The sequence below is a fragment of the Microtus oregoni genome, unplaced genomic scaffold, assembly GCF_018167655.1.
Source record: "Microtus oregoni isolate MIOR12 unplaced genomic scaffold, Mior012 000055F_ref0000237, whole genome shotgun sequence".
In the NCBI taxonomy this organism is placed as follows: domain Eukaryota; kingdom Metazoa; phylum Chordata; class Mammalia; order Rodentia; family Cricetidae; genus Microtus; species Microtus oregoni.
Window position 1 is genome coordinate 3,456,286 of NW_024543831.1, and position 10,355 is coordinate 3,466,640.

Genomic DNA, 10,355 nt, shown 5'->3' on the forward strand with positions numbered 1-10,355 from the left:
TAGAAATACAGTTCTTGCTGTGAGTTATGGTGAAATAAAGTTGAAAAGCACCTATCTGTGGCCTAATTTTTTAACTTGGAAATCAAGATCCAGAGAGGTGCCATGCTGAGTTCATATAGAATGCACCCATGAAAGGAGTGGGGAGTTGGGCTAGGGGCAGGATTTTCCCTGCTTCCTCCAGGGATTGGGAGCACTGAGATGGAGACTCTCTTGCTCATAGAAGGCATTGGTGGGTCTTCTAATGGGTAGCTGTGGATACAGGTGGTGGCATCCCAGTACCAGGGATACAGATACAGAAAGTCAACCGAACCCCTGCCCCGCATCCTGATCCCATCACAGCCTTCAGGACCAACCTTCAAGAATCTCTGTGTAGCTGCATCAAGGGAATCATGGCTTTAGCCCGGCCCATGAGACTGTTGTCGCTAGCGGTTCGGTTGCTTCTGGAGCCCCGACGGAACATAGCGGTGCACAGTTCCGATGAGCCCTTGCCAGTGGTGCGCATTCCACGGGCTCTGCAGCGACGGCAGCAACAGCGACAGAGCGATCGTGGGAGTTTCTCACGGCCGGTGCTAGTACGACCCGGTCCACTGCTGGTCTCGGGGAGGCGGCCGGAGTTGAACCAGCCCGCGTGCCTCACGCTGGGCCGTTGGGAGTGCGCGCCACTGGCTTCGCGTGGCTGGAAGCATCGACGATCGCGTCGGGATCATTTTTCCATAGAGCGAGTGCAGCAAGAGACGCCCGCGCTGACGAACCTCTCGTCCAGTGGCAGCTTCGTGGACCTGGGTCTGGAGCCCCGAGTGCTGCTCGCGCTACAGGAGGCTGCACCCGAAATCGTTCGGCCAACCTCGGTGCAGTCGAAAACCATCCCGCCAGTGCTTCGCGGCCGTCACCTCCTTTGCGCTGCCGAAACCGGTAGTGGCAAGACCCTCAGCTACCTACTGCCCCTATTTCAACGTCTCCTGAAAGGACCAGGCTTGGACTCCCGCAGTTCCACAGCTCCCCGAGGCTTGGTTCTAGTACCGTCCCGAGAATTAGCCTAGCAAGTACAGGCCGTGGCCCAGTCACTGGGTCGGTACCTGGGCCTACAGGTGACAGAGCTTGGAGGCGGCCTCGGCATGAGTAAGCTCAAACTGCAGCTGTGTAGACTACCGTCAGCAGATGTGCTCGTGGCCACTCCCGGGGCTCTGTGGAAGGCCCTGAAAAGTCAACTGGTCAGCTTGCAGCATCTTTCCTTCCTCGTGCTGGATGAAGCGGACACATTGCTAGATGAAAGCTTCCTGGAACTTGTGGACTACATCTTGGGAAAGAGCCCTATAGCAGAAAGTCCAGCTGAGTTAGAAGACCCCTTTAATCCCAAAGCTCAGTTAGTGATGGTGGGAGCCACGTTTCCAGAAGGCGTAAACGAACTGCTGAGTAAAGTCACCAGCCCAGACTGTCTCACCACCGTCACCAGCTCCAGGCTCCACTGCATCATGCCTCATGTCAGACAGACATTTATGAGACTAAAGGGAGCGGAGAAGGTAACAGAACTGGTTCAGATCCTCAAACAGCATGACAAGGCAAATAAGACAAAAGCCTCAGGAACGGTCCTGGTGTTCTGCAACAGCTCCAGCACTGTGAATTGGCTGGGATATATTCTGGATGACCACAAAATCCAACATCTGAGACTGCAAGGGCAGATGCCAGCCTCGATGAGGGCCGGCATCTTCCAGAGATTCCAAAAGGGCTCCCAAGACGTCCTTGTCTGCACAGACATAGCATCGCGAGGTCTAGATAGCATCCATGTGGAACTGGTTGTCAATTATGATTTCCCCCCTACTCTGCAGGATTACATCCACAGAGCAGGAAGGGTGGGTCGAGTGGGCAGTGAAGTGCCAGGGACCGTCATCAGTTTTGTGACCCATCCCTGGGATGTGAGCCTAGTCCAGAAAATTGAGCTGGCAGCTCGTCGAAGAAGAAGCCTTCCAGGATTAGCCTCTTCAGTGAAAGACCCTTTGCCTCAACAAGCCTGATTTTTGGCTGGCTGGAATACTAGAACAGGGATCTTCCTGGGGGGGGGGGGGCAAGAGGGTTGAATACTTTGGTCAGTGGGTGACATCGGATCACCACACCACCCCTTGCCTCTCTGAAAACATGATGAACTGTTTGGAGATTTGAAAAGTAAACTACTGGCCAGAACTGGAGACTAACATATTAAAAATAAATAAATAAAGGGTATTTTGACTTAAAAAAAAAAAAAGAATCTGTGTAGTCAGACACAGATAGACTGGGCTCATATCTTACATTACCTCTTACTTGTTGGATTAGGCATGGTTCCTGAGCCTCAGTTTCCCCAACGGCTACTGACAGACAACTCCATGAAGATTTTGTTTGGAAGAACTTAATGAAGTTAAGCCGTTTGCTGCAGGCCTACAATCCTAGGTATCTGGGAGGCTGAGGCAGGACGATCACAAGTTCAAGGTCAGCTCAAATAACTGAGTTAGACCCTGTCTCAAAACAATAGTAAAAACAGATCTGAGGATGTAGTTCATTGGTATAGCTTTTGCCTAGTGTACGTGGACTCTAGGTTTGATCTCTAGAATTGAGAGTATGTTTTCAATAAATGTTTGTGTTGTCTTCTCTCTCTTTGCCCCTCCAATGATGCTCTGCTCACAAGGTATCGTGACTTTGAACAGTCGTCCCAGCGGCAGAACTGTTTCCTACACAAACAGGCCAGTGAAGTGAATGTATTCACTATTTACATTATGCAGACAAAGAGTCCCAACTCCCTCACTGAGACAAGAATAATGTATATGGTACACTTAGAAGTAATAGGTTCTTCCAGAAACTTCCAGAACCTCTTGCCATAAGCAAGGGCTATCCTTGGGTCCCCCTCCAAGGAGCTTTGAGTTGGGCAGCAGGAGAGGTTTAGTTTGCTGTGCTATGTGCTCCTCCCCACCCCTCCCCATCCCACCCCACCTCCAACCTGGCTTATATTAAAACTACTGACCAGGCAAATCCTCTTCTCTCCTTGTCTCCTGGACCCTAGATGAATCTGGCCAGGAGGCCCATTAATGAGAAACATGATCTAAGCCTGGAAAGGCTTTAATACTCTAGGGGGAAATATTGTTTTTTCCACATTTTAAAAAAGTGTTTCTATTATCTCCCTCAAGATAAATTCCGGCTATTTACTCTGAGCCTCCTCGATGAAAGAAGCATATGCGTTCCCCCGGGGCGTCTTTCTTGCCTGATAACCTCATAACCAGATTGTAGATGAGTATATATCAAGATGCTTGTTACGGCACCTTCTCTCTCAGGTGTGGGGATAGATGGATGAGGACGTGTTGCAGGTACTCAGGCTGTAAGCCTCTTCGGTCCTTGCTTCGAGGACGGGCTACTCCTTCATGAGTGACTTCCTTGCCTGCTCACACGGTGCCATTGGTTATAAAGCATTGCACGTGACCCCCTGCCCTCAGAATCAGGACTATCGGGATTCTCTTCTTTGAACAACCCTGTGGGGGAGACAACAAGGCACAGCTTGAGGGGACCATACCTGTCTCATCCTGAATTCCTGAGGCCCCTTGAGATGTCTCCTCCTCTTCCTTTTAGACATAGCACCCCACCTTTTCCCTCATGGGCAGTCTGAAGGCGAGGCGGGGCACCAGCAGCTGTACTGGAGTCAACCCTTGCATGTTTGTCCAGGGTTCTCTCTCTTGCCACGTCTGCTCGACATGCTAGGGTTTGATCTGGAAATTCGGGCTGAGCATGTGCAGGCAGGGTTCTGTCAGTACTCAAAGGATGTGGGCTTCCTTAAATTGGATTTAACTACCTTTCTTGAGAGGATTATGCAAGACTGAGAGATCACACTAGCATCTCTATACAAGACAAAAAAGCAAACATGCAGACCCAAACAAACATTCTCCTGAATTCCAGGCTGACCTCGAACTCTCTTTGTAGTGCAGATGACCTCGAACTTCTGAACAGCCCTCCTGGGTACTGGGATCATAGATACACACCACCACACAGGGTTTATGAATAGCGGTGCGGACTCAACTTGAGGCTTCTTGCAATATGCGCTACTATCTAAACCACACACACCTCCAGTCCCCGGGTACGTTTGCATTTATGACATATACCTATTTTCTGGCTGGAAATGAGGAGCTGAGAGCCGCATTCTTTTCCCTTGCAAACTCACCCCCAGCCTCATCTGCCCAGAGGAGCTCTACCCTAAAGACTCCTTGCTCTTCCTGGGTAGCACTCAGCCTGCCCAGGGCTACAGGCTTGGAGACAGACCCCTGTTCCTGGACCCATGAGATGACTCAGCAGGCAGAAGTGCTCACTGCGCAAGTCCAGTGACCCAAGTTTCATCCCTAGAACCCATGTAAAAGCTGGATGTGATAGCCCACGCCTACAGTCCTGATACATTTACAGAGATAGGAAGGGAGACCGAAGAATTGCTTGAAAGCTTATGGGCCAGCTAGATGGGAGTTCTGGGCACAGGCTTCTCATCCCTGGTGTCTGAGAGGCTGAGGCTGGAGAAGGGCAAGTTACTGGCTAGCTTGGGATAAAAAGCGAGTGCACAGCCAGTATGGGCAAGACCCTGCCTCAGAATTTCAAAGGGGGGTGGGGGAGGGTGGGCCACTGGGAATGTAGTTCAGTGGTAGAGTGCTTGCTCACCAGGCTTTTGTTTCAGTCCTCAGTACGGGGGGGGGGGGGGCGGGGGGAGTAGAAGGAACAGCGTAGTTAAATTTGGTACAGTGATGCACACCTGTAATCTCGGCCATCAGATGAGGCAAGAGAATTTGATGGATGGCCTGCACTCCTATGCTCTTAGTTACCCTTCCCAGTTCCAGGTGATCATTTCTCCACTTTCTGTCTGTTTTTATAAATTCTGGGTGTTTCATTTAAATGGCCCTTTGTGCCTGCTTTCTTTCACTTGGCATATTTTTGAGGTTCGACCATGCCGTGACACATATTAGTGTTTGTTCTATATTATTATTTATTACCATTTTATCTATCCACCAATGGTGCACAGTAGCAGTGCTGGGACCACCCCCTTTCTGTATGTGCTTCCAAGTACCAGAAAACTGAAGCATCTTAAGTGATAGCAAAGATACATTGGCAATGCAAAATGTGAACTCTAGGGGAGAAGGAAGATGTCAAGCATGGCCCAACCCTAGAGCACAACACTATCAAGTGGAGGCTTTGCTCCTTTTCTTGACCATTATGCATAACACACAGCCATGAATATTCATGTTCAGACCTTTGTGTGGACACACATTTTACTTTTTCATGGGTAAATACCTAGGAATGGAATTGTTGGGTCATATACTCCTATTTTCTGTATTTACATTTATTGTATATTCTATATCAAACATTTGAAAACAAAGCATGAAGCTATTTTCCAAAGAAGAAGGCGACTACACTATTTTGATGCCTCCCCCAAATGCATGAGCTCTTATTTTCTCATGTCTCAGCAGCGTTTCTTTTTTGGGGGGGTTCAAGACAGGGTTTCTCTGTGTAACAACCCTAGGTGTTCTGGGACTCACTCTGTAGACTGAACTCACAGAGATCCGCTTGCCTCTGCCTCCCGAGTGCTGGGATTAAAGGCGTGCACCACCACCGCCCAGCATCAACAGCATGCTTTGTTTCATAACATTTCCCCCCTCTTGCATTGGGGCTTGAGCAGAAGACCTTGCTCATGGCAGACAAGGGCTCCACCACTGAGCTGTATCCCAGCCTACCTCAGTTTGATGGGAAGAAACTGGAGAAGGTGTAGATTTTAGGGGGAAATCAAATTTGTGCAGCCACTTTGGAAAATGGCTTGTCACCGTGCTAAAATGCTAAACGTGGAACACATGATGTATGCAAACTTAGAAAGCATGCTATACAGCCCAGCAAGTCCATTCCCACAGCTACTCTGGGTTCTGTGGGTGTCCATATAAATAAGATGTCTTGTTTGTGCTCCCTTTGCCAATCACCCACAGAGAACAATTTTGGGTTCATTCATGTTGTCTTTCACCTGACCCATTCCAGGTTTCCAGGAAACAGGAGTCAATTGTCTTTAGTGTAAGCCTCCAAGGAGGACCTAGAGTGTCCTAGTAGTATAGCAGGCTTGTTGCAAGGGAAGGCAGAGACAAGGAGAGCAGAGACCTGAGAGACAAGGAGGAGCAGCTCAGCTGTATGTGGCTAAGGCTCTGCCATTGTCTGAGGCCTCTCTTTTCCAGCTCCAACTGTGTTTCTCTTTCCTTTGCTTTGAGCTCCATGCTTTGAGTGCCATTAACAGCTCTTGGGGTTGATTCACTCCCTGCTTATGCCGGTTGTTTTCTGAAAGTCTGCTAGCACCTTATATTCCGGGAAGTGATGGGGGAGGTCAGCGCATTTTGTAGAGAAGCAGCTGTGGTCAGGAAGCCAAACTTCATCCTAGCGGATCCTTTAGCCCATGGATCTCTTTGTTCCAGGCCAAGGGCTGTCGAACAAAGTGGCTTATCTTTCTCTTTGGAGCTACTAGGCCAGCGTCCAGGTGCATCTGTTTCCAAACAACCAGGCCTGGCCTCACTCAACACAGGGCTTCCTCCCTAGTCCTCAGTGGGCTGTACTTTGGGGCGACTGAAAACCTCAGATGAGGGTGAGGCTGCATCCCCCAAATCGTCTTGCTTGCAGCTGTATTTTAATCAATGGAGTGAGACTTCTTTGTGCTCGCTGAACAGGTGAACTTGAGAACCACCTGGGGGGATGAGGCGTCTCCTGGGTACTCATCTGTCTTTACTTCCTGCCTCAGGAAATTGAGCTTCAGGAAGAGAAGGTGGCGTTGCCAGTTCTGCAAGCCACATTATTAATTGCCACGCCTCTGGAGGGGTGTATATTGCAGACCATAAGCTAAAAAGGGCTTCTCTTTGCAAATCCTGAAGTTGTCTTCAGGTGGGGGCCCTTGGAAGCCTCTTTTAGAGCTGTAGAAAGTAGCCTGTGCCATCTGACATCTTAGCTTTTTCTCCCAGTTGGTGGCACATGTCAACCTTGGAATCCATAGTATGTATGGGTCTTAAGGGTGGGGGGTGGGGAGGAAAGCCATGCTTTAACAATTGCATTGCTATCTCAAAATCAAGAATAGCATCATCCTGGCCCAAGATGGTGGTGCCCTCTGTGTTACCTTATGGCCTCCCGGGCCCAGTTAACTGTACACAACACCATTGTCGGGCACATTCATTCTGTATGTACAGCAAGCACCAACACCTTTTACTTGATAGCAAAGATAGGTTGTCTAGAAAAAATAGGATGTCCAAAGAAGGAAGACTTCAAGCTTGGCTCAGCCCAAGAGCGTAGCCCTAGTGCTAAAACCTTCTGTGTTAGTCACTTCTCTCATTCTGTGACAAAACACCTAACGGAGCCTCTTATGGAGGGAAGGGTTTGTTCCGGCTCACAGGTTGAGGGACACCATAGTGGGGCGGTAGTGACAGCAGGTCTTGTTACAGCCACAGGAAGGAAGGATGGGAGGGGGTGGCGGTGCTCAGCTTGCCTTTTCTTTCTTACTCAGTCACGAACCCCAGGCTGTGGGATGGTGCTGCTCACATGATATAAGAGGGTCTTCTATCTATCTTTTGCTTTCATTGGTTAATTAATAAAGAAAACTTCTTGGCCTGAGAGGTCAGAACATAGGTAGGCGGGGAAGACGGAACAGAATTGTGGAAGGAAGAAAGCAGAGACAGGCAGCGCTATGAAGCTCCGGCCAGAGATAGGCGTGTAAGCCATGACCCTGTGGTGATACACAGATTACTAGATGTGGGTTAAAGCAAGGTATCAGAGTTAGCCAAGAAGAGGCTAGATATAATGGGCCAGGCAGTGTTTAAATGAATACAGTTTGTGTGTTGTTATTTCCAGGGCTAAGCTAGCTGTGCAGGAGCCGGGCTGGATGAAAAGCAGGCCTGCTCGCCTCATCACTACACTCACAGACAGGGTGTATCTTCGAAGTGTACTCAGTCTAGAAACTCCTTCACAGATATGCCTAGAATCCATTGCCTAAATGAGGCTAGATCCTGTCAAACTGATCGGTTCTAACAGTCACACGTTCCCATTTCTCTCGGGTCTCCTGGCAGTGGTATTGACTTCCTTAGAAGCCTGGGTTCCTAGACGGTTACAAGGTAGCTGTAGCAATCTGAAGCTCCAAGTCTGTGGTTGGAGTGCCTTAGTCTCAGTCTTTTTGCTAGAGACCATGGCTATGTGGGGAAAACTGAGACTCAAAGCTAAGCTGAGTCTAGGCTTCTGGATCAGGTCTGCAATCTTAACTACTCTTAAGGAGGAGGCAAGAGAGGTCTAAGTTTAGAGCCTTCCTGTACTACAAGGTGAGCCCAAGATGGGGCTTAGAAACGTGGAGTCCTTATCTCAAAATAAAAATAGAAAGAGAAGGTTACGAATGTAGCAGAATGATAGAGAGCTTGCCTCGTGTTGGGAAAGCCAAAGTACTGTGAAAGCAAAACACAGCCAACCACCACCACCAAATCCACAACCACAAGTCCACCTGGAAAGACTAAGAACCATAACGCCAGAGCAGTGTTTGTGAGAGGCAAAGGCAAACTGGCCTTACTACGTTTCGTCTATTCTAGGATGCCATTGATTGGAAATGCACCATTTTTTAAATATACACAATATACACGAAGATGGGAAAAATGATGTCGGCTAAATTACAACCCTCCGCCCATTGTTACCTTTGTTCCGATTCTGTATTTCGGAGATAAAATGTGAAGAAAGTATGTCTCTGACTCCATGAAGTAAGGTTTGCCTCTAAAGAATTGCCCCTTAAGCAGTGCCTTGGAAGAAGCGATTGGAAACGGATTCCTTTGAAGTGGCTTCGTTTCTAACCTGTGGAATGTTTCTTTGCCTTCAAAATCCATTTTCTATTTATACAAGAAAATCATAGTGTACTGGAGCTAGCGGAGACATTAGCGACCTTCCAGACAGCCCCCCAGATCGATTTAATTACAGTCACACCTTGTTTCAGACGAAAAATGGTGTTTCCCAGCCTTAATTGCTCGCTCCATTCCCCACTCTTGGCTCTGGATAGCTTTGGGTTGCTTCCAACCATCAAATCCGCTCTCCTTGGTTGAAGATCTGCCACCACCAAGGCTAAAGTCACAGCAGGTGCTTCCAGTAGCTTCCCAGAGGGGAGCTGAGTAATAGGGTGGGTATTGCAACCATATGGACTAAGGCCTCGGTCTCAATTTGGATAGATGTTGTGTCGCAGATAGTCATTTGGTCAAGCCTTGCTCCACAGAGTGAAGCTCTAGGGAATGGGACTCTGGGTCACCTCGGGGCACCTTGCAGGCAGGCTCCAGTTCACTGGAAGCATGCGGGATGGCCACTCCTTCCAAATAACGGGAGGGGAAAGTTCACATAAAGGGCAATCTAATGGACACAACACAGCCCACAGCTCCATCAGAGGGCTGCATGGGTCCTTGCAATGTTTTGCAGGGACAAGTTAAACCGTAGAGAGCAGATGGTTGTGCCAGGATCATAAGTTGGAACTGGGCCCAGGGTGGCATAAAGGTACTGGCTACCTCCTTTCTCTTTACCATGTTCTCTAACATTTCTGTAGCTCAGGGCTTAAGGAGATGCTTGGGGAGAAATCAGTCAGTTCGCCAAGGAAGGGGGTCAACCTCTGGACTTAGAGCATGCTCAGTCTACAGTCTGTCTTTCTGCTTGGGCATCCTACAGCTCCAGTAGGGAGCACACACCAGGATCGAAGGGCAATAAATCCCTTGCCCTGGGGATTCTAGTCAGATTATTTTCCATCTGTAATGTAAGTGAGATGATGAACTTGGTGATAATTGCTTATGTAGGAGTGAGGGTGGGCATGGGGGCTGGAGATGGCTGAGCTACTAATCCATGCAAAGACTGGGGGCTGGGCACACTTGTCAGAGTTTATTTTGTTATCACTCAGGGTATTAAACTTTATGATGGCATCTCAAACATACTCTATTTTGACCTTTGCACTCTTCTCTCCCCCATGTTCCCAGTCTCCTGTGTATACATTTCATTCCCTTTCAGCTTTCACGCCACGTGTTTCCTATTGCCTCACTGACTTCCCAACACTTCTGTTTCCATGGGCCCCTTTCTACTTCTATAGCCTACACCCACATATATGTCTATAGATAGTCATACACAATACACACATATATACATTGAAAGCTAAGATACATGTATGAGAGAGAATATGTGTATTTGCCTTTCTAACCACATAGCCTAAAAATACCCGGCTTAAAAAATACTGGCTTTCTGAGTCACTTTTCTTAATACAATAATTTCCAGATGCACAAATTTTATACTTTAAGAGATTTATTTTAATTATATATGTATGTGGGTGTGAGCTCATGAGTGTCTTG

The 10,355-nt window shown here is 48.3% G+C and overlaps 1 protein-coding gene across 1 annotated transcript; it reads left to right on the forward strand.

Moving 5' to 3' along the window:
* The first annotated feature begins 388 nt into the window (after positions 1-388).
* On the forward strand, positions 389-2,053 carry LOC121438345 (probable ATP-dependent RNA helicase DDX28). The gene is given in 1 exon segment (XM_041638646.1): positions 389-2,053. A coding segment is annotated over 1 exon segment (1,623 nt). The 5' UTR covers position 389; the 3' UTR covers positions 2,013-2,053.
* The last annotated feature ends 8,302 nt before the right edge of the window (positions 2,054-10,355 follow it).